The sequence below is a fragment of the Gadus morhua genome, chromosome 4, assembly GCF_902167405.1.
Source record: "Gadus morhua chromosome 4, gadMor3.0, whole genome shotgun sequence".
Taxonomy (NCBI): domain Eukaryota; kingdom Metazoa; phylum Chordata; class Actinopteri; order Gadiformes; family Gadidae; genus Gadus; species Gadus morhua.
In genome coordinates this window covers 30,973,383-30,997,675 of record NC_044051.1, presented here as the reverse complement: position 1 = coordinate 30,997,675, position 24,293 = coordinate 30,973,383, and the positions used below count along the sequence as shown (strand labels likewise).

At 43.1% G+C, this 24,293-nt stretch overlaps 2 protein-coding genes and 1 long non-coding RNA gene across 3 annotated transcripts; 2 read left to right on the top strand and 1 right to left on the bottom strand.

Annotated features, from left to right (window-relative positions):
* Window positions 1–7,507: 7,507 nt before the first annotated feature.
* LOC115541724 (piggyBac transposable element-derived protein 4-like) lies at window positions 7,508–9,223 on the bottom strand. Its single transcript, XM_030353572.1, has one exon. The coding sequence runs from the start codon at window positions 9,221–9,223 to the stop codon at window positions 7,508–7,510; it is 1,716 nt and encodes a 571-aa protein (XP_030209432.1).
* Window positions 9,224–14,397: 5,174 nt separating this feature from the next.
* On the top strand, window positions 14,398–15,826 carry LOC115541723 (fucolectin-7-like). Its single transcript, XM_030353571.1, has 4 exons — window positions 14,398–14,413; window positions 14,931–15,216; window positions 15,536–15,635; window positions 15,818–15,826. The coding sequence occupies exons 1-4, from the start codon at window positions 14,398–14,400 to the stop codon at window positions 15,824–15,826; spliced, it is 411 nt and encodes a 136-aa protein (XP_030209431.1).
* A 6,998-nt stretch (window positions 15,827–22,824) lies between these two features.
* On the top strand, window positions 22,825–23,375 carry LOC115541351 (uncharacterized). The gene is made up of 3 exons (XR_003976340.1): window positions 22,825–22,893; window positions 22,984–23,226; window positions 23,315–23,375. It is a non-coding gene; the product is annotated as an uncharacterized LOC115541351 (long non-coding RNA).
* Window positions 23,376–24,293: the final 918 nt, after the last annotated feature.

Sequence of the window (24,293 nt, the reverse complement as noted above, 5' to 3'; positions counted from 1 at the left end):
CAAACGCGACGGGGCGACAAGATCCCATACAAAGTGAACGTAGAGACGCGTATCGTGCGAATTTTTCGCGAGAGAAAACCGGCGACAAGTTTTTGTCGTAATGACAGCCAATCAGCGTTCAACAGTGTGACAACTGAGTGACATGTGTAACGTAACAGCCAATCAGCGTTCAACCGTCAAACTCAGTGCAGCGCTGTCCGGGGTGAACTGTGGCATGGAGGAGAAAGTGATTGTTGCAGTTTGCGACTCACGGAGCTCTATATATAATAGTATATAATATAATATAATTGTATATATAATATCAGATACAATTTATACATATACAATCAGTGGCGCAACTGCCTATTTTCTGGGGGGTATGCAGACACATAGCAGGCGCCCCCCCCCCCCCCCCCTTTGATCTGGGCACAAATTTGACCTAAAACACACTCTGATATCGAATCAAAAAATTCATTTTGAGTGCACCAGGACAGATATCCGGTGTTTTTTTAGAGGCAGCTTTTCGAAGATGCTCTGCCAGTGTAACATCATACCGTGCTAGAAGAGATCAAGGATACCCAGAAAATTTCCATTTCTAGGATGTCCTAACTGTGCATTTTGTCCCCCTCGGTGGCAGGTTTCTTTCTGCAAGGAAGAGTATGCAGTCGATCACTCTAGTCAACAGGCTCTCTGCAATTCACTATTTTACCTAGGCATAAGCGGGATGCCAATTCTTTCCACATCAGATAAGCATTTATGTGGTAACCACTTGTTTCATGGTGCTTCAGTATCTTTGAAAGACACTGCCAGTTATTATACCCCACCACAAGGCGCGTGTCAGCAACTCTAGCTTCACCAAAAAGCTTACAAGCAAAACAATAGACTCTGTTAGAACTGTTGGAGTACAGTAACCAATAGGGGTGGGAAAAATAATCGATTCTTTGATCAGGGGCGTAGGAACGTGTTTAACATTGGAGGGGACACATATCGGAAACCTGACAGATTCATTGATGGTTCGAAGAGAAATATGTCATAAATGAACTACACTGCAAAACATTCACAAATGTATTTTATTATTCTAAAAATATACATTTGTAAAGGAAAACACATTTTGAATGGCAGTATTGAACTGATACATATCAAATCAATTATTTAATTGCAGGCCTTATCATACAGTTTTGTAGACTGATAAATAACATGTGAAAAATATTGATCTAAATTTGAATTTGTATTTTCTGAATACCTTTTCTTTTCTTAGTTGTAGACTATCTTATGCCTCAATGAACACACAGGCAAAGGTTAAGGTTAAAGGGAAAAACAGCATCAAGAATTTTAACATATACACCAACGGTTCTATCAACATCCTTTCTGTACCGACAGCGATATATTGATGCACTTCTTATGACAAATGTACTTATTGTAAGTAGCTTTGGATAAAAGCGGCTGCTAAATGCCCTAAATGTAAACGTAAATGTAACTTGTTTTTAATCTCGAGTAGGCCTATGTGATATTATTCGAACATTTCCACTAACTGATTGGTGTGTGAAGGCAAACGAAAACGACATTAGAATGGATGTAATGAACTGATAAATATAAATTAGTGTGTAGAACTGATACAAATAAAAGCTAGATAGCACTGTAGTGTTATCCAACAGTGTCAAACGTGCCGTGACACACAAAAGGTTGAAAAACTATGGCCTAGGCAAAAGAGACAAAATGTTTTCTTCTCCTGTCATTTGCAGCCACGAAATGCTTGCAAATTGACTTCTTGTCAGTAAGTCAAGTCTATCCTGATGGACATGACAGACAGCAACATGGTTGAGTCTGTTTTGAGACATTGTGGACCGGAGCCAGGTTTTGAGCCTGCGGAGGACACTAAAACTTCTCTGCTATTCTACTGCCGTCTTTTCATTTTAACAGCTCTAACCTGTTGCGTTAGCTGCAGACACCCGCATCTCAAACAGTCTGAGCCGTTGATGGGATGCGGCAGCTTATGGCTGTCTTGCGAGACAACCGTATTCACGCGAGATCACGAGATCACGCGATTAGAGTTGCAGGCTGGCAGCGATCAGCAGCGGTGACAGCGGCGCTTACGTCCCCGATGGAAAGCAGGCAACTATTCTTCTAGGCAGCGATTCGAAGGCGTTTCCAGCCTGAAGTCCTTATAACTTCCAACCGCCCCCAACCCTACGCGCTGCCATACATGGGGCAGGTGACAAGACGCTGTGTTGCGCTTTCAAAATAAAAGCGAGTAAAATATAAAAAAAATATATATATATTTTGCGGTATAATTTTTGGGGGGGACAAATGCGCCTGTCTCGAAAATTGGAGGGGACACGTCCCCTCCGTCCCCCCCGGTTCCTACGCCCTTGCCTCAGTTCCACTCTGCATGTAGGCTATTAACTGTGGCTAAACATCAACTGCACTGAAGTCATCATCCCTTCATATGTTCTCATTTTCAAATGATTATGAATGCTATTATTGTTATTTGAAGCCGTGTCAGTCTTGACTGTGGGTGGTGTGGTCTGCTGTGTCTGCTAGTGTCTATAATACAGTAATATTTTTGTCGACATTATCAAACGGAAGAACTTTTATTTTGAAAAGCACAGGGCTACGAAGCACACTAGCCAATAAGAGGATCGCCCACCGACGGAAACCATTGCTGTGTTCCAATACCCGTACTTCCATGAGTATACTTAAAGGAAGTATACTATCCGCACTATCTACTACGTAAATTTTTCAGATGTGAGGCCGTTTCTCAATTCCTAGCACGCGTACTACGGACTCGATGACTTGCAAGCACGTACTTGGCAAGTCCGTACTTCAAGTAGCCTACAGACTTGCGAGCACGCGAGTACGTACCTGCAATTGGAACAGCAGCGGACTCGATGACGTCACCACCTCTGCTCGTCCGTTAACTGTGCTACGGCCTCATTTAGGCATATACTACTACTGAACAATATAAACAAATGATATAAAACAAAATCCCAGCCTCTTTCATTTTCAAATAGTATCTAAATATTCTGAATGAATAAAAATTGAAAAGATATGCGTGTCCTGTCACGTGTATAAGCTATACACACACGACTTTATATATATATATTTATATATTATTATTATTATTATATTATATAAATATATATATATGTTAAGAGTAACTTAAGCTACAGTTGTGCGTCTTCTCCATATTGTCCGCCATCGTACTGCTGCGAGTGCGAAATGCATCCTGGGATTTATAGCGATTGCAAGCAGACACGAGCCACCTCCGATGCATGCTCGGTGAAACCTATTGGTGAAACGGCGAGATCGAGCCATCGAGCACGCATCAAGAACCCTTCCGGGTTTTACGACAGTACTCGCTTGATGCGTGCTTCGAATTGGAAAAGTGCTCGGGTAACGACTGTGCGTGCACACGAGCACGCACAAGTACGCGAATTGAGAAACGGCCTGAGTGCTGTTCGAAATCGAGTACTCCGTGGTGCACTAACCGGAAATTACGATCACGACTGCCTCCGTGGCTCCTCCCCCGTGATAAACATCCCGCTTTGAACGGTGAACTCTTTACGCCTATAAAAAGCTATAAAAACTAGAACTGCAAGCAGTTATGCAGGGGTCCAAGAAGTGTGCATTTCGCCGGCACAACGCGACAAGAAATGTGCGTTTCGCCGGCACAACGCGAAGCATGTGTTCAAAACGCTACCCTGAACCTGTGGATACAAAGGATTTGACTGTGGTAGGAGTAGCGAGAAGTCAGTGTAGTGTTTTCGCGGCTAAATTTTGTAGAAGATATACAATTTCCTCGTTTATGGCGCCCCCTAATGGCGAAATTTTCCGAAATTTTTATCGTACGACATTAAGGTTAGCACCAACAAAGGATTTGACTGTGGTAGGAGTAGCGAGAAGTCAGTGTAGCGTTTTCGTGGCAAAATTTTGTAGAAGATATACAATTTCCTTGTTTATGGCGCCCCCTAATGGCGAAATTTTCCGAATTTTTTATCGTACGACATTAAGGTTAGCACCAACATGTGTGTAAAACTTGGAGTCGATCCGATGTGTAATTTTGGATTTTTTGGGATTTTGGATTTTCCACGTCTAATTTAGCTAATAAACCAATATTCAAAACGCTACCGTTTCGTCGTCGAAGGCCGGATCAAAAAAGTAATGCAGGATTTCTTTTCGTGTACGTCTGAAGATGCCGTGTGCAAAGTTTTGTGTCAATTGGTCAAGAAATGTGGGAGGAGTAGGGAAAAATCAGTTTAGCGGCTTTCGCGATTTAGCGAAAAATATTCATCGACGAAAATGGGCGTGGCCTAGACCAAAAGATGCAGCAGACTCCAGTGCATCTGTGTGTACACGTTTTTGGACTCTGGGAGGTTCGGTGTGGGAGTTATAGCCCCAAACGCGTTTTCCTTGGTATAGCGCCACCTAGGGACCGGCGTGTCTGGATTTTGTCGTCTGCCGTCACCTCACGGACCTGGATCTAGTCATGCAATTGGCGTGTCGGCACCATTTACGGTTTGGGCTGTGGGCACACTTTTAGGTGCTGGAATAAAAATCCTTACAAAAACAATAGGGATCCAACCTGTTGGCTTGGACCCCTAACTATAAAAACTACAAAATGACTCTATTAATGCAGGCTATGTGGAAAATGCGCCGACTTCGACTCAGCCTGGCTCTGCCTCTTCCGCTACGTAGCTAAGATGGCTGCCGTTGAGTACGGGGAGTGTCCTTCGATCCACACTTCACGATTAGCCCATTTTGAGTATGGCATCCGGGTCCTTGAAGTATACTTCTTTTCGCCGGATCTGAATTGGAACGTACTACGTACTCAAATTTTGTCTGGTAAGTACGGACAGTACGGGTATTGGAACACGACACAGGTTACTGTTGTCTTGCAACTGATCAGAATGGAGCCTACAATATAACGGATCATAACAAGAAAAATAAAGGAACTTGTTTGTGGTTATTTTGTTTTACTTCAATCTCTATGCAATGAGGTTACACTGGCAGAGCATCTTAGATGGCGCCGTACTATTGCGACTCGGTGTTGCTCTTTGTTTGTTTTGTTTATATACTGTTTTGTGTACTTATGGAATCATTCAATGGGCTTATTCGGTATGACAGATCCGAACTCGCACAAGGGACAACCTGCCGCTCTCACATTCTCCCGTTCTGGATTTACCACCTAATTTCCCTCGAGGACGACCAAAACACCAGCCGAGGAAGAGGGGCAAGAGAGGTGGAGCACTAGCTCGGCTAAGACATCGGGGTCACCGACTAGCCCTGCCGAGCCTCATTATATCCAACGTTCGCTCGTTAGCAAACAAGAAGGACGAGCTCACCTCCCTCATCCTCTTCCAACGGGATTATAGAGACTGTGCTGCCATTTGCCTGACAGAAACCTGGCTGCATACTAACATCCCGGACTCCGCGTTACAACAGGAGGGCTTTACGTTTCATCGGGCGGATCGCACCAGTGATTCGCTGAAGCAGCGCGGCGGTGGTGTCGGCGTCTACATCAACCAGAATTGGTGTACAGACACAAAAACTCTATTGTCCAGCTGCTCGCCTGATCTGGAGCATCTCACAGTGAAGTGCATCCCCTTCTACTCGCCAAGGGAAATCTCCTCCATCATCCTTTGTGCGGTGTACATCCCACCGAGCGCAGCGGGAGCCTCTGCCACTCAACAACTAGCCGACCACATTCACACTGTGGAAAACTCCAACCCATACTCGACCGTCCTGGTGCTTGGTGACTTCAATCACGTCTCCATGCAGAAAACTCTCCCCAGATACAAGCCTCAGATTCGCGTCCCCACCAGGCTGGACAAAACCTTAGACCAGTGCTACTCCTCCATACCGGAGGCGTATCAGGCTCTAGTCAGAGCCCCTATCGGTGAGTCTGACCACAACACCATATTTCTTGTTCCTAAATACAGACAGAGACTTAAAGGAACATTTCACCGGTGGAGGCATGAATATGTATTGAAATTGGGTCCTATATGTAGTCGAATAATAAAATAAAATTCTAATTTGGTGCAGTCTTGACCGAGAAAAGGCAGAAAGTGACTTTTTGGCGCTTGTGGATTGAAGACAACAACTCCCACCATGCACAGCTTCGCTGGCGGCCACTCCCGCTGATCATCTCCGCCTATCGGACACCTCCTTGTGCCATCTACTAAAGGAACAAATCAGCGTGGAGCTTGAACCGACATCACTAGAGTAGTGACGCTTGCACAGAAGCATACGGCCGACATCTTTCTTTATTCTGGCTGGAAATAGTAACATAGTTACGCAATTAAATGCGTTTATGTAAACATTTTTAGCGAGAAATGTGCATTTTAATTTCATAATGTTCGCTCGTTGAATGTGAAGGATGTTTGGTTTGATAGTTATGACGAAGAGGGAACGCTCCATTCACTTGCATGGACAGCGTCTCTGGTTGCTAAGCAACCTCAACGTCTTGGCGGACTATCTGCTGATCAACACTACGAATGCTGGAAACACACCAGACAGACCATGTGAAGTTATTTAACCCGATTATTGTTATTTATATCCGAGATTATTTAATCTAACCCGATCTAAACTCTATCATGCACCCAAACACGGCGTTTGGGTTTCCTACCTCGGTCTCCTAAATCCAGCGCAGCCACAGGCGCGTTGGCGCGTTGAACCATTTTTGTGACACACAATGATCAAGCTTCAAGTTAGGCACGTTACACGCGTTTGGTGTGGCCGTAGCCCGTGTCCACCAAAAGCGTTTTTTTATGCGGTTTCACCCAAAAAATCGGCTTTGTGTGGACGGGGCCAAGAAGGCGAACACACGTCACCAAGACGGGGAGACAGCGCCAGGCGACTTACACCACTATCTGCCAATGGATCGTGGATGCCTGGGCTGATATAACAGTCTCAAGTGTGGTTTAAGCTTTCACGAAGGCAGGAATAATCACTGAACTGCCAGGCAACAGCAGCGACACTGACTCGGATAATGACGAGAGGGATCCGGGCATGTTTTATCCCGTACTCGCCCAACTGTTCAATTCGGACGCACAAGAATTCGAGGGATTCGTAGACGGGGAATGAACTGAAAAAGTGAGCTTATTGTTAAGAGATATTGATATTGATCAGATATCTCTGAGATATTGTTAATATGCACATTTAACGTTTGAACATCGTTACCATGGGAGTGACCGGAAACCCTTTGATGCACGAGTGACTGGACCCTACACTCTTCCATAAGTGGGTCAAAAATGACCCATATTAGAATCAATGTGTTTTTATGCCATTTTTGTCATGAATAATCACTTATCACTTATATAGTATTATATTTAGGACCACACAAGAATTATTTCATGTTTGAAATATCTTTATTATTCACTTTTTAACATTTTTGAAAAATAAAATTACCCTGAACAGCAATAGAAAAATGTGAACATCCACTGTCTGTCTGTCCGTCCATCCGTCCGTCTGTCTGTAACTGTCCAGTCATTGACAGTTCCTCTCTCTTTTCCCTTGCCTTCTTGTCTCATCACTGTATGCAGTTCAGACAAACTACCTGTTTCTGGCTGTGATCATTGCACACAGGTACATTGCATTTCCCACACCTATTGTTTACTTTGCGATCTTTGTTACTTGGGCAGATCTGACACCTCTTTCTCTTTGGTTGGCCCTGTCTGCTTCTTTCCTGTGGCTGGGTTGTGGCTTTTGTCACCCCACACCTTTCCATTGCTTCAATAATCGGGGTTTGCAGTTGGGGGCATCCTTCCAGTCGACTTCTCATGTGTGGTGTGACAAGCTCCTTTGACAGCTCTTTGAGGAAGAGCCGTCGTGCATTGGTGATGCCGCTCTTGAATTCTGGGTGCTGAGCCGTGAAAAAGTAGTAGGCATTCAGGGTGGCAATGTAAATTATGTTGTACCACAGCACCATGGGCCACCTCTGTGTTTGGCGCTTGCAGGTGTAGGTGCCAACCATCTGGTCAGTGGTGTCTACACCTCCTTTCGTCTTGTTGTAAAATGTGATTATTTCTGTTTTTTTCTTTCTGCTATTTTCATCCACTACTTTGTTGTGGTGCATCGTGCTCAGGAGCACAACAGCTTTTCCTTTCTTTCTGACATAGCTGACCATGGTAAGGCTGTCGTTGAATCCAAACTCTGTGCTGTGAACCTCCCTGGACTTGGAAGGCTTCATCAGAGGAGGGATGTCTGGCTTGTTCTGACGTAGAGTCCCCACAATAGTGAGATCCTTCTCCAGGAGATGCTGCGCAAGAGGCACAGTGGTGAAAAAGTTATCCATGGTGATGTTGCGACCTGTGTTTCTAAATCTACTACACAACTGCTGGACAATGTTTTCCCCCAGATTCTTCTGAACTTCTTCCCCTGGTTGTCTCCCCGTGTAAACTATACCATCTATTGCATAGGGGATGCGTGCATCACAAACCCAGAAGATCTTTATGCCGTACTTGGCGGGCTTGCTTGGCATGTACTGTATAAACTTGCACCTACCCCTGAATGCCACAAGCTGTTCGTCCACAGTGACACAATCACTGGGGATGAATCGCTGTCTGCAGTTGACCAGGAACAGGTCCCAAACATAACGGAAGGCTGCCATATGGTCTGTTTCCAGTCGGAAGGCTCTGGTCCTCTTATCATCGAAGCGCAAGGTATGGCGAATGTCTTCAAATCTTCCAACAGCCATAGTGGCCTTGTACATGGGATTATTTAGAGGACTCCCAAACAGCTCACGGACTGATACATCCCAGTTCAGCTCACTTCCTGCAAGCAGGGTCAATCCAATGAAGGCCATGAATTCCTCTTTGGTGACATTCTTCCATTCTTTTCCTTTAGCTGTTGCTACTCTCCGTCCTTCCAAGTTTGTGCACTTCATCACCTCTTGTGTTATATCATCAGTGATAAAGAGCTCCCATGCATCCTTTGGTGAGACAGTGGTGCTAAGCCCTTGTGCAGGCCCTGGCCGACTTCTTAGGATATTGGGGCTCTGTGTTCTGCCCTGGGGGGGAGGTAACTCGCTCCAGTAAGAGCCCTTCCGACTCATTCTGTTGGGCATGATTTGGACAATTTCTTCTTCAGAGGACACAGAAGAGGAATCTTCTGAGTCGGATTGATCCTGTTCAGTTGGATTTCCAGGTGGATGACTGCCACTGCCACCTGGACAATAGTCTGGATCCTCATCATCCGAAATTTCAGACTCTGAGTCCAACCCCGTTACTGCCTCTCCATCATCCATCATGACACCTTGGATGAGGAAATATAAGAGTAATGTTTTCAATAGATCAATATGTAGCTATATAAATAAATACACACACACACACACACACACACACACACACACACACACGCACACACAGACGCTACATATAGTAATGTTAGCTAACTTAGTTAGCTAGCTAGTGTTAGCTAGTTATAAAGTAGGCTAATTTGTCGATAAATAATAACATACTCTTCCACAAAACAATCATGAATGACACACACACGCGTCGCACACACACAATACATATAGTAATGTTAGTTATCTTAGTTAGCTAGCTAGTGTTAGTTATAAAGTAGGGTAATTTGTTATAATAATATAATAAAAAATAATAGCAGTCATGAAAGACACACACACATATTATATGAAGATAATACTTACACGTATCAGCTCTTGTGTAAAATAATCTTCCTGAGGGGTGACACTCCTGATATAGTCTGTGTGGTCCACAGTTAATTTATTCCTGACAGCCACAGTTGATAAGAATCAAAGGTTCCCATTGGATTCCATAGAAAATGCATGGGGGTCATTTTTGACCCACTTATGGAAGCTTGGGGTAGTAAACAAAAAACTACAATTTCTTAAAATGTATAGAGGGTAAGTTAAAAATGTTAATGGAATCATATCAAAAACATGTTTTTTGAGGAATACTTGGAACATGAAATGATAACAATTTTTCATGACAAAGATATTTCAAGAAAACAACCTCACCGGGTCATTTTTGACCCACTTATGCATCTATGGGAAAGTTTGACTTTATCTGACTGTTTTGTTGACATTCCCTTTAGCACAGCTCGGTCTAGTCGTTGCATAACGCAACCCCAGTCAAACGTTTGACTGCAGTATCTTCTATTCTATGCGCCTTATAATCCGGGGCGCCCTGTACATGAAAACAGTTCTAAAATAGGCCATTCATTAAAGGTGCGCCTTATAATCCGGTGTGCCTTATAGTGCGGAAAATACGGTAGTCCTCGTTTGTATTTCTTTCGAAATGGTGAACTTTTGCATGGAGCCATCTTCTATGTCAGATCCAGTACCCTCCGCCAATGTACTTCAGTTTTATCAACAGCCTCTGTTATCTTAGCTTCAGACGCTGTGGATGTTAGTTTCTGCTAGTGAAATCCCACCCACTGGCACTGCTCTAATAGGTCTGTAGCGTCAGTGCCACTAGCCACTAGTCCCACCCCCTAGAGGGGGGTGGGACTAGTGGTTGTAGTCTTACGAGAATCATCCCCTCTTACACTTCCTATTTTCTTGTACGCAAAAATCGTCATATTGCGTCATTAAAAACAGGAAGTGTTGGAGATCGATACGGATCTCTCCAGTCTCTCCAGAAAATAAGGGAATGATGCTAGACCATTCAAAAATATACGGGGGGTTCTAAAATTACAAAGCTTATGTGAAATGGGTGAAATTGCCCTTTAAGACATCTAAGCCAATGACTAAGTGGGTTAAGAGGAGCTCCCCTGGGGCTATAGATATGTTGCAGGACTGTTTTGACATCACTGACTGGGATGTTTTTAAACCTGAGCATCAGGAGAATATAGATACTTTCACTGACTACGTAATGTCCTACATCTGTTTCTGCGAGTCTGTCTGCATGTGTGGGTTAAGAGGAGCTCCCCTGGGGCTATAGATATGTTGCAGGACTGTTTTGACATCACTGACTGGGATGTTTTTAAACCTGAGCATCAGGATGATATAGATACTTTCACTGACTACGTAATGTCCTACATCTGTTTCTGCGAGTCTGTCTGCATCCCCACCAAGTCTGTTACTATCTACAGCAACACCAAGCCTTGGTTTAAGTGGATTAAGTGGATTTTAATCCCAGAGAATTGATCTACCTCACATGAAATAACTCTAATGTTCAATATGCAACTTCTTCACAATGTAATGATTGAGATGCTTAAGATGTGACTTCTTTATACTGTAATGATTAAGATGTCTAAGCTGTAACTTCTTCACAATGTAATGTTGATATGTCTTACATTGAGATGTTCTTGGAATACAGGGCTGAAAGTGTATGTTTAGTAAATGGGCAACAGGAGTGGGAGACATGAGAGGCGTCCAGTTTAAAGGCCCGTAGTATAGAGCGGTAGGATTGGGTAAGTGCAGGTTGGGGGAAGCCACACAATTAGGGGATATAACTCAAGGCTTGACGAATGTTCAGGAATTCTTTGCAAACCATCTCAGGTTTTGTTGTTATCTTATGCAAATGTATTATGCAAATATATGATGCAAATGTATTAACCAAATATGAGTAATAAAGCCTTAAACTTTCAAACCTGGTCGTTTTCAACCGCTCGTATTTTGCAGAGTATTCGACAGGACCTGTGCAGCTACTGGCCAGGCCTTATTGTTTATCAGACAAACAAGTCCGTCATTCTGATATCTGTCTGACCGTCTTCACAATGTAATGTTGATATGTCTTACATTGAGATGTTCTTGGAATACAGGGCTGAAAGTGTATGTTTAGTAAATGGGCAACAGGAGTGGGAGACATGAGAGGCGTCCAGTTTAAAGGCCCGTAGTATAGAGCGGCAGGATTGGGTAAGTGCAGGTTGGGGAAGCCACACAATTAGGGGATATAACTCAAGGCTTGACGAATGTTCAGGAATTCTTTGCAAACCATCTCAGGTTTTGTTGTTATCTTATGCAAATGTATTATGCAAATATATGATGCAAATGTATTAACCAAATATGAGTAATAAAGCCTTAAACTTTCAAACCTGGTCGTTTTCAACCGCTCGTATTTTGAGTATTTGACAGGACCTGTGCAGCTACTGGCCAGGCCTTATTGTTTATCAGACAAACAAGTCCGTCATTCTGATATCTGTCTGACCGTCGTCTGTTCCACCCTGGTAAACCTATCAATGTTGGTAGTTCCACTTTAGAAAGCTCCTGGTTTTGGATGTCCGGTGACCTTAAGGAAATCACCCAATGGTAAGAAACCTAACACCAGGCCAGGTCTTGTGGGAGCGTTTCCACTGTGGACCCTTCCACATGGTGCTCACACTCTTGTGGAGAACATCAGAACTTCCTCTGCTTTATATATGTTCTGCTCCTCAAGAAGAGAAGCAGGGGCCTCCACAGCACAGCTGATGACTGATGGTTTTTAATCAACTCCACATGAGTCTGAACTATGATAAAGGGACTCTGATGTTACTCCACAGTCACCCATGGCAGTTTGAAACGCCTTTCTGAGCACGTACCAACAAGACTTGTCGTCATCCGTGTAGCCTGAGTTTTGGGCAGTAGTTTGTGCTTCTCAGTATAGTGTGAACCTTGCTGTGAACCCATTTTTTCTGCTATAGAAATGTTTCAAAGCAGTGACATAATTCACTGTCAGCCTCGCATCTCTAGCCATGGATCGTCCTGGCCACCAGCCACTCCTTTTTTATTTGTGAAAGACAAATCAGGCACGCCTTGATTGGCAGTAATAGGGTGAATAGTTCAATAACGATAGATGACAATCTGCTGAATGGCAAATCATTGAAGACAGCTAGCTCTGCCAGCTTTAGAATCCTTATCAGCTGACAAATTATGTCATATTCAAATGGTATCGCTCACCTTTCCTGTCTTGCCGTGATAATATGCCATAGAGGTCGGGCCTTCCCCTGCCCCCTCACAGTGCCATAGCATCGGTTTGAGCATAGCTCATTTATTAATGCAAATCAGGTTCATAAAGCTCTGCTCTTGGATGCAGATGCTTCATTCATCACAGAAGGACCTCCTGACTCTGCAGGTGAGTACCATCTTCAAGTCAGAGACAAAACTATGTTGGGATGTTAGATTGCGCTGTAATGGTAGCTAACTTATTACTTATTATTGACTCGACGAATGAATGTAATATGATAATTATTTCTCTTTCTTAAATGTTCTTTTAATTTTTTATTTTATTGGATTTGTTTCTGGCAGATCGTTGTGCAGGGTTGTGGGAAGAGAGATTAGAGCAGTTAAACACATAACAAATCCTTGTCATCATCACAATTGTCTATCTGTTTTCTATGCCTTTTGCTCCCTGGTTGTGCGTGCATATCTGCTGTGAAACTTGTATATTAAGGACTTCAATTTCAAAGTAAATAATCAAAGAAACTATATGATAACTTCACAATACACAAGTTTACGTTTTGGCTTTAAACAATTCAATCATGAGATGATTATTGATTAGTGCAGATGCCCACATCTGCCCAAAGCAACTATCATAGAGGAAAAATGTCAGGGGTTGAAAAAAGTATTAAAAGCATGATGAACAGAAAAGGGTCACTGGGACATTTTTAGACATTACATGGATTGAATTACTATTACCTCTGTGTAATTATAGCGGCCCCACAGAGCTGTGTAGCATTTCTCTTCCAGATAACCACAGATTCGGCAGCATTCTGAGTCTGAATCTGACAAAGGGACTTTTTATATTTAACCCTTCGCGTTCAAAGATAAATTGAATAGGACATTTTGAAGCGTATATTTCCTCAGAAACATTTTTGTTTAGATGTTGATTGTCAAATTATGGAATAGGAAAGGGTCACTGCTCAAAAATGAAGTTGCGTTCTTTTCGCAAACGTCAAAGTGGGACTTTGATGCGGTTGATGATGGCCCCTTCCCAGAGGGTAACGTTCCTCGGAAACCTATTCTTTATACTATGTTTTCCAAACGACACAGTGAGCCAAGGATCCGCAGACCATTTGCAAAAGCGACACCGGAAGTAGTTGCCTATAAATCTTTCATACTCAGTCTCTTTATGCTTAATAAACACTATTATTTACTCTGTCTGTCTTTGTGTCCTCAACCTCTAGCGGAGTCTGTTGTATTTGTATATTCAAGGACATTGCCTATTGGGATTGAAATAACATGTTTTTTGTTTTTAAATAATGACAATGATTTGAACAATTATCAGAATTGTAACAAATGTACAAATCATGTATCTATCATTTGTATGCATAAAGATATACATAATGTACAAAAGCTGCATTCAGTGCTTCGGAGCCGAGTGTGTCTTGTTCGCGTTGACAAAGTATGACAGCCACGCTCTCTAGCTTGCTTTGAAAGCTCTGCCAGTTTACTCCTAGCTCTTGCTACCGATTGTTGCTGGAATTTCAGAGCAGGTCTGGGCTTGGTCTCAGCGACGCCTTTGTAACAACATTGTTAAAATGGAGGACTGTATACGTAGGAGCAAGTGTATTAATTAATGTCAGCAATGGAATTTGTTGTTTCTACAGAATGATGGGGTACAGTAGGCTCTTCTATAGTATCATTGGTAGGTATTCCACACAGCACCACTGTATCTGTATCGGAGTTCATTATAAGGAATTATCCGTCCATAACGACCATATATAATCATTTTAATTGTTGCCGTTTGTAATATTTCTACCCCACACATCAGAATTAGAATAAACATTTAAATATAATTTAGAATGTGTTATGTAAAATAGTTTCACGATATATGTTGCTAATGATTTGTACTACTTTATTTTCATTTGCATTTGCAATCACCAGGTGTGGTCCACCTGTGGGACTTTTCAGGTATTTCTATGAGCTCTATTAAGAGGCTGACGATAAGTTTCTCAAACATGCAAGTATTTCAATGTGTTTTTGACACATTGAAACAACTAAAATAAATAATTATAAAAAAATAGTAAAATAAAACCTGACAAACTTTTCTATGGTGTCCCTCTTAATTAAGCTGAATCCCGCATTAACGTGGCGTTGAGCGGCACGGCCTTTCAGTCTTCAACCAGCGATGACGGGGACGCTGAACGCGCCATTGATGGGAACAGCGACCCCGAGTGGACTCACCAGAGCTGCACCCATACCGCCGAGGAAAAACCGTGGTGGCGGCTCCAGCTGCCCGGTGTGTACAGGGTGTCGGAGATCGAGGTCACTAATAGGAATGAAAATAGAGAGAGGCTCAACGGCGTGGAAATCCTCATCGGGAATTCACCGGTGAACAACGGCAACGACAACCCAAGGTGAATCACTGCTACCCGCTGCCCAACTTCACCCCTGAAAAACTGGGGCAGGATAGTGTGAGGGTTAAGGTGTTTCACTCCGAGCCAAAACGGCTGGGTATGATCCCTATTACACTCCTGCAAATTATAAATGACTAAATAGCATACGATATTATACTGTGAGAAAAGAGAACACATTTTTGCAACCCCATCTCTACTAAACTACACCTGGCCACACACCAGCTACTGGTGTGTAGCTGGTATGTGAGCCACTACATCTAGTGTCTGATACCTACCTTTATCAGGCTACTGTCTCCTCTCTATCTGTACTTTTTGTCAGGTGTTCCATCATCTATGATGTCCCAGGCACGGTGACTCAGACTGTCCAGTGCAGGGGAATGGAAGGAAGGTTTATCAACTTCTACTTGTCCTGTGCAACTGCAAGTTTACTGACTTTGTGTGAAGTCAAAGTGTACGGAGGTAGGAACCTAGTATATCAATACATGTCATCAGTGGTGGAAAGTAGCAAAGAACAAGTTATTTGTTACTTTAGTAACTACAACTTTCATATTTTTGTTATTTAATTGAAACCCTGTGTGACGACCCCCTGCACCCCCTTTAGGCTCTTTGATGCCAATACAGGGCTACTGCTTAGGTAAAGTGATCATAATTATTTTATTGATCGCACCTGGGTTAATGGGCGGGGTATATAAGCAGGTTACGTTTCTCTCTCAGGAGGCACTCTCTTCGGTTGTTGCAGGTACTATTACGGTACTCTTTCACTTGGGCACTTGGCTTTGTTCTTTGTCTTTAATTCTTTCCCCTCATCCTCACTCTTATTAGCTATAGTCTCATTTCTAACATACAGACGCATTCACTTCATCCTCTCACCCACAACCTTTATTTTGCATTTAAACATATACCCTTAGACATTCGTTACTCCTTGATTGTTTGTTGCCTTGCTAAATAATTTACATTTTTGCTTTAAAACTCAATTCTGCTGTTAATTAATTATGAAATGGTGAAGTGTTTCACCGTAACATAATTTTGGGTTGCTCGTCCGCGAAGCCTGTCGGTGATAAATCCGGAATCCATAGACTTTTGTGAGTTCAAGGGAGAACGTCTATTATTTGTTTTGGCTATAGTTTTGTGCAGTCTCTGGCAAGGAAGAGTGCTCCAGCTGGGCTTGCCATTCCTTCGGAGCACTGATTATTGATTTGCCTTTACTGTTTTAGTTTGTTATTTTTGAGAAATCCTGGTACGAAGTTATAACTTCTGTCAGGGGCAACTTCGTACAGTGGTAAAACATTGTAGCGAGTTCAGCTTTAACCAGTCGCCCCAAGGCCGGCACTTCTCAGAAGAGTTAGCCAGGACAGTTAGCTTCTTTGGGCTAGGTATTCAGGGCGCCAGTGGACTGCGTTTTAAGACACACTTTTCAGTGGGAATTAGCGCAGACAATCAATGGATGATTTCACCTGGATGCATGGGAAGGTAGCCTGTGTTTCTGTAGCGCCCATTAATTAATAGGTGGCTTAGCACAAAGCTACAGGTTTTTGAACAGGGTTGAATATTTGCCTTGTGTTGTGAATAGGAAGTTAACTGTGTTTAAAATGGCATCCCCTGAAGCTTTTATTGCTAGTCCATCAGAGGAGTTGTTGTCTGGCCTTACCAAACCGCAGCTCTGTGAATTGGCTACACACTATGAATTACTGATAACCGCGCAGGAGAGAAATTTAAAAGTGACCTTGTTCTTGGCTGTAAAAAAACGGTTACAAAGGAAAGGAGTGTTGAAGACCGATGTTTCTGTTGACAGTGATAAGTTGCAGCTTGAGAAATTGCTTGTTGAAAAGGAGGCTCGTGCTTTTAGGGATAAAGAGCTGGAGCAGAGGAGAACCTTAGAGCTCAGCAAGCTTGAGCATGACCTTGAGTTAAAAAGGATGGAGCATGAGATGCGTGAACGTGAAAGAGAGCATGCTTTGGCAATGCAGAGGTTTGAACTTGAGTTAAGCCAACTGCCTCAAGCCTCTCCTTCCAGTCCGCCTATACGTGGTTTTGATGTGAGTAAGAACATACGTCTTGTTCCACCCTTCTCTGGGAAAGAGGTGGATAAATATTTCACTCATTTCGAGAGGGTAGCAACCACCCTCAATTGGCCCAGAGAGATATGGCCATTGTTTTTTCAATGTGTGTTTACTGGGAAGGCCCAGGAGGTGTTGTCCGCTCTAAGTATGGACCAAGCTAAACAGTATGGTGTAGTGAGAGACAGCATATTGCATGCCTACGAGCTGGTCCCTGAGGCTTATCCGCAGAAATTCAGAAATGCTAGAAAGCTAGAGCAGCGTACTTTTGTTGAGTTTGCACGCGAGAAAGAGTGCCTGTTTGATAGGTGGTGCACTGCACGGAATGTTCAAACCAGGGAAGACTTAAGACAGCTTGTTCTCTTTGAGGACTTCAAGAACTGTCTCCCTGAATCTGTCGCGGTGTACCTGAACGCAACCCAGTCGTCAAGAAAAAACGTTGACGGTGTACGTTTCCATGAACACTGGATACGTAGCATTTCAACGTAAAATGGCGTGTTATACCTACAGTATCCACGCGTGCCGCTGTGGAGGCGGGTTTCGGGGTTTGGTTTCACAGGTTTCGCGGCAAATTGTGGACACGATTGTTGAGGGGGGGGGGGGGATAGACTGTTGTTGACCGGGGGGGGGAGGAAGACACGTTTGTTGAGGGGGGGGGGGGGGGGAGACGTTTGTAGGGGGGGGACGACACGTTAGTTGAGGGGGGGGGGGGGGGGAGAGAGATGTTTGTTGGGGGGGGGGGGGGGACACGCTCGACAACGAGAGTTGGTTTTTATGAACGCTCGACAACGAGAGTTGGTTTTTATGAACGAGACTTTATTATCTGAATGGGAAATGCAATATTTTAGGACAGATACACCATTAAACGCGTTTCTAATGACATTTCTAGCGAGAAATGTACATTTTCCTTACATAATCTTCAGTCAGTGAATGTGTATGATCTTAATTGATCGTTATTATCTGAATGGGAAATGCATTTTTTTAGGACCGATTCACCGTTAAACGTGTTTCTAATAACATTTCTAGCGAGAAATATACTTTTTACTTGCATAATCTTCAGTCAGTGATTGTGTCTGATCTTTAGTTTTATATTTATTCGGAAGATTTTATCAGCTCGCTCGCATGTTTCAACGACGTCAGGCTGTTAGGGACGCTGCTTTCGCTAAACTAGCAGCTCACGTGTTTCCTGCGTTTGTGTTATTAAACCGGTACTTTATGTAACTTTTATCATCTTGTTAGAAACATGTATATCTGAGAGCCAACCCAGTCGCCAAAAGCATACGTTGACAGTGTACGTTTCGGGAACACTGGATTACTTCGCATTTCAACATAAAACGCACAGACACGCACACACACACACACACACAAACACACGCACACGGTGCATTTCGCTGCTAAAACAACAGCAAAAAAATATTCCCTCAAATATTATTACTTTCAAAACATTGGCCAAAATGGCCAATAATATCATTTTTATTTGGGATGCTTCTAGGACATTTTGGGTGGATTTTGAACGGTATGTGGGCAGCACGTTTTTTGCAGGACCTGGCAACCCTGCGCTGTTGCCCGAGGTGCTGAAATGCTCCGGAACAGATCTGGATCCACCATCATCATACAGTAGAGTGGTGGAGGGATGACGTATGTTGGCCAACCCCGAAGTTAGCGTCGCCCTGGGTTCCCTTGACAAAAAGCCAACGGGTTTTTCCATTGGATTTTGGATTATTGCAGAAAAATTAGCATATTTGAAGCACCTCCTCAAAAACGGAAAATAAATAAATAAAAAGAACCATGCTCCAAAGAACGAAATGTAAACCAATGCATTCTGAATGGGAGTGTTTCTCCGATTTTTCCATGCTACACAGAACGAAATGTAAACCCATGCAAATAAAGACTTCATGGTCATAATAATTTAAATATCATTAATCTCCTGAGTGTGTTGGGTGGTATTCTATTTTTTTCAACGGGGCTGCATCCAGTCATTTGACCGTCATGGTTGCTATGGTGGTTGCTATCGACCGCCCCCTCTAATCCTTACATGGCTCTAAAAACCACGCGGCAAAGGAGCTGCCGTCAATTGTGTTGTTTTTGTCGTAAACTGGGGTCCGACGGTTAAAAAATAGACAGATATTCCGAGGTATCCTTAAAAGGCAGCTTGGGTGTTTTTATTTTCTGCAGTTTAGACTTCTTCTATAACCTATTTTTTAAAGCAAAGCACCAAGTTCATTGATTTAACGAGGCAGGGTTATTTGAAACAATTTATTAAATAAATATTTGTGAGAGGTCATTCCTTCTCCTGAGTTTGCTTCCTATTTATGTCTAGTGAACACCCCTACTGTCCAAAAGCATCCCCCCCCCCCTCCCCATATGGATTTGGAGAGTTGTTGCCACGTCCCAGTGGTGGAAATAACATATAATATGAAAGATGGCATTCAATTATACTACAATGATCAATTAGGAGGCCGAAGCCCTAAAGGAAGTGATGCAATTGGTGACTGAATCGAGAACATTTAAAGGGGGCCTATTATGCTTTTCCGTTTTTTCCTTCTCCTATTGCGCTTTACATATGTTTTGGGGTATATAAATGGTTGGCAAAGTTACAATACCAGAAAATTCCCGCAAGGGGGAGTAAATTACTACCGCAAATCACATTTACCGAGCTGCCTAGAAACGGCTCGTTGGGATTCTCTCCGCGGCTTTCTTTTACTTCCGGTACATGGTGACGTAAGCATGTACTTTTGCTGGGAGTCAATGGGAGAGCGTCATCAATCAACTTTTGCTGCGTTCCTGGACACGTTAGGGTCGGGGGGAACGGATCAGAATGGACAGAAAGACATAATACTATTTATATATTATACATATATACATAAATATATATATATATATATAGGGTTATATATATATTACTTTGTTTGGACACCACCAATTGATCTTCAAGGCAATTCTGCAGTTCCCGCACAATACAGGAATGTATGTAAAAATCAAGTTCAACATCTGACCTATGGAGGGCAGTACTACGCTGATCAGCGTCTAAACTGCCGGAATCAGTCAGAAGAATAGTTAGATTTCGCTGCTCCCGCCTTTATTATGTCCATGCTCCCGCCCTATGCTCCCGCCGCCCAGCAAGTTTTTGTTAACAATGGTTAGAAAGTGTTTTCTTGGTTGTGAAGGGACCTCTCCCTTGTATGGTTTGCCAAAGGCAGAGCCTTCACGTAGCCGTTGGCTAGATTAAATTTTTAACCCTATTCCCCCGACTTTACCGAGCCTTTTTCTGTGTCGCCTCCACTTCACGGATGGCTGCTTCAGCAACCTGCGTTTGTTCAGCAATGGATTTGCGAAACTGCTAGCTCTTAGGGAAGATGCTGTTCCAACACTTTGTGGCCCAATGGGTGAAGATGCCTCTCAACATGTAAGTAAACCTATAGTGATAATAACAAAAGTGGCTGTGTTGTGTGTGTGTAAGCTTAATGTTAGTTGGGGTATTTACCCTACCATTTCCTACCATAAAATAATCCATTCTGTAGCTAGCTGCTAGTCTTGTCGCGATGCTGGTTAATCTTCCACATTTTTCGCGGGATCTCAAACTACAATTCTAAACTGTCTATGAGAGCTAGCCTTTGCTATGTGAAGTGTTACTATTAGGTGGGTTAAACGGTCACAGTTCCTGTTTCAGATGTTGTTAGTGTGTACTGTGTAAATTCATTTTCGTCGTGATTTAGGTGTGATAATTTTAGCAGGACTGCAGAGCCCATTATCGCCCCTTTGAACACGTCGGATGCCAGACTGACACGCCTCAGAGTATATCGACGGGAACCCAAACAAACTCACCGGTGGGAATGCATTCTGTGGGAATACAAAGTGCACGGTTGAAGTCGACATCAGTCGGCACACAGTTGTCCATGGGATCGCTAAAGGCACACGTAAGAAGCAAAGGTATGTAGCCACTATGAGTTTTTAGTAGTATGCAATCCATACGGAACTTAGAGCATCTTTTTCCTGTGTATTGGGATGTTGTATTTTTTTAATATGGGCTATGCATACGTTCATTTATCACATAATTACTTTCTACTAACAATTCGATAAAAACATCTGCTAAATAACTTCATAACCAAATAGGATATGATTTATATTTGCAAATGGCTTCTTGTATGTGTGATGGGAAACAAAGGTTTACTCTGCAGTGTTACTCCAATACCACGGAAAAAACAACAGCTAAATAATTATTTCCGGTTTCTAATACGATTTGTTTCTGTTATTTGTAGCCATGCAGACACAGGTGTCTCCAGTCAGTGCAGACTTCGGAACAACCGCTCATTTGCAAGACTCACTGCTGACTTCAACCCCAATAAAGGGCCCAGGCTGGCGACCTAGCAAAAGACCACGGCTTGAGTTGGAGGAAGAGGAGGAGAGTGACTCCTCAAATGAATCACATAAAGATCCGCTGGACTCGACATACAACCCTGGTGACTCTGTTCTTACAGAGGAAACTGACGTCTCGTAGGTTTTTAGTATTGGCTGCATCGTACTAAAAGCAGCATTGGCTAGGGATTGGTAGCTACCAGTTTTACAGTATTTCTAATATTATTCTGCCTTATGTTTTCTGCCTTATGTTAGGTATGAGACACAGCCCACACCGAATGAGGCTAAGTATATTGTCTTTGAAAGCTGCCTCAAACAGCTGTTAGAAAACTGCCCCGTGTGTAAGGGAGGCTGTGATCTTCAACAGCGAAGGATCGGTACCTATGTGGCTTTCACTCAGAAATGTCTACACTGCAGCTACTTCAGACATTGGGAGAGTCAGCCCATGGCTGGAAATACCCCCATCGGCAACCTGCAACTTTCAGCTGCTACCTACTTCACAGGGTCCTCCTTCATCCAACTACAAAAGGTAAACATTTTTACAATTATACAAATATGTGAAACTCACTACTGGACTTTTCTTAAACACCGCTTATGTGCCTTTCATGTAAAGGTGTGTGAGGCCATGCAACTCCAGATATTTCAGTATGACACCTTCAGGAGGCATGCAAGGAATTACATGGAACCGGCTATTGTTCACAAGTGGAAGATGGATCAGCAGCATCATTTCCAGCAACAGTTGCGCCTTGGTGGGTCAGTTGCAGTGGGAGGAGATATGAGGGCAGATTCTCCAGGTTTGTAGAAATGGGAAAGCCTGACAATTGAATAAGTAGTCTGCATTATGAAACATGTTGTCCCTTGAACGTGTGCTGTCAAGCATTCTGTAATACATTTGTTTTTTTAGGGCACTCAGCTAAGTTTGGCAGCTACTCATTAATGAATCTGGAGAGCAACACCATTATGGACATTCAACTTGTTCAGGTTTGTTTCTCTGACATAAATATATTTGTATTATTATTTGAATATTACATGTGTGTGTGATTTGTCTCGTATCTTTTTTGTTTGATGCCCACTCACTACCAGAGCAATGAAGTAGGCGGCAGTTACCACATGGAGAAGGAGGGACTCAAAAGATGCCTAGATCATCTGGAGGCAAACGGATTTAAGGCGGATTACATTGTTGCAGACCGCCATCCACAGATCCAGAAATATCTGAGGGAACGGAACATCACACAGTTCTATGACGTCTTGCACTTTGAGAAAGGTAAAGTGTTTCACTAATTCATAGCCTACACTTTTAGTTAGTTACTTACAAATCTTCCAGGAACATGTTTGTGTTGTGTGTTGTAAATAGGTTTGTCTAAGAAACTGGAGAAAGCATCGCACAAAGAAGACATTCTTAAGAAATGGCTACAGAGCATCAAGAACCATGTGTACTGGTGCGCTACGTCATCAACCACTGGACCGGAAAAAGTGGCAAAGTGGACATCGCTGCTAAATTACTTGCAAAATGTTCATGATCATGAAGACCCCCTTTTCCCCAAATGTCTGCATCCTGAACGAGCGTCGAGGGACCCCAACAAATGGCTACAACCTGGTATGTGCCAAATTAACATTACACAGAAAATCCACAGTGCTAAAATGATGCCACTGATATTTCACCATGTGTTATTTTTTCCCTCAAGGGTCAGTTGCACTTCACAAAGCTGAGAAACTACTGCTTAACAAACGAGTCCTGAAGGATGAAGCAAAACTCAGCCATCATCACCAGACGTCATCGCTGGAGTCATTCCACAGTCTTCATGGGAATGTTGTGCAGGTAATAATTTACACCATCTCGTAATTGTGAAAGCCATTGATTGGAATGATTGTCAGGCACACTCTGTGTTGTTGAATGACAACATAGGTTGTATCTTGCATCAATGCACCACAACGAAAATGCTTCACGGGTGCAAGCTACGACTTCTGCAGGGCAGGCTGTTTATAAAGTTGTCTATCCAAAGGTGAAGATGGGGGAAGGTGTTGTGAAGCCCGTGAAAACGGATCCAACATTCAGTAAGTTTGTAAAATAATCTTTAAACGCGCACACACACAAATCAGTTTAAATTGTTATGGCTACATTCATTAGTATGTTAATGCTATATCTTCCAGACTATGTACATGACCTCATGAGGCTGCTCATGGAGGTTTTTGAGTACCCAACATCATTTGACGAGGAAATGAAGACTATCCCCATCCCTCCAGACCTTTCAGCAGAAAATACACGCACTCCGAAGTCTGAGCTGGTTGCCCGTCACGTCTCCCGCTTCAATCTAGAGGTGGTCTGAAGCCTACGTAGTCACCAGATGGGAACTGCTGCCGTATCCGCTGCACCACACATGACGGGAGGACGACCCGACAACTATGTCCTAAATATCCCCAGCACCAGCTTACAAAGCTGCGATAGGCAAGATGCCTGAAACGCCTAAGGGAAAAAGAGCAGAACTTTCAGACCACCTGTTTTCAACAATAACCTCTTATAGGCTGGGCCTACACTGGGCCTTACTGGGCACCCCCCACCTCCCAACGAAACCAACTATTTTTGAATGGTCTGACCATGCTGAACATAAAAAAATAGTTGGCTTTGTTGGGAGGTGGGGGTGCACAGTAAGACCCCGTTGCTCG

Bases quoted from the DNA above. Each gene is read 5' to 3' on its own strand.
- LOC115541724 (XM_030353572.1), bottom strand. From the start codon at position 9,223: ATGGATGATGGAGAGGCAGTAACGGGGTTGGACTCAGAGTCTGAAATT.
- LOC115541723 (XM_030353571.1), top strand. The intron at 15,217-15,535 runs GTGAATCACTGC...ACTTTTTGTCAG, and splicing joins AACGGCAACGACAACCCAAG to GTGTTCCATCATCTATGATG.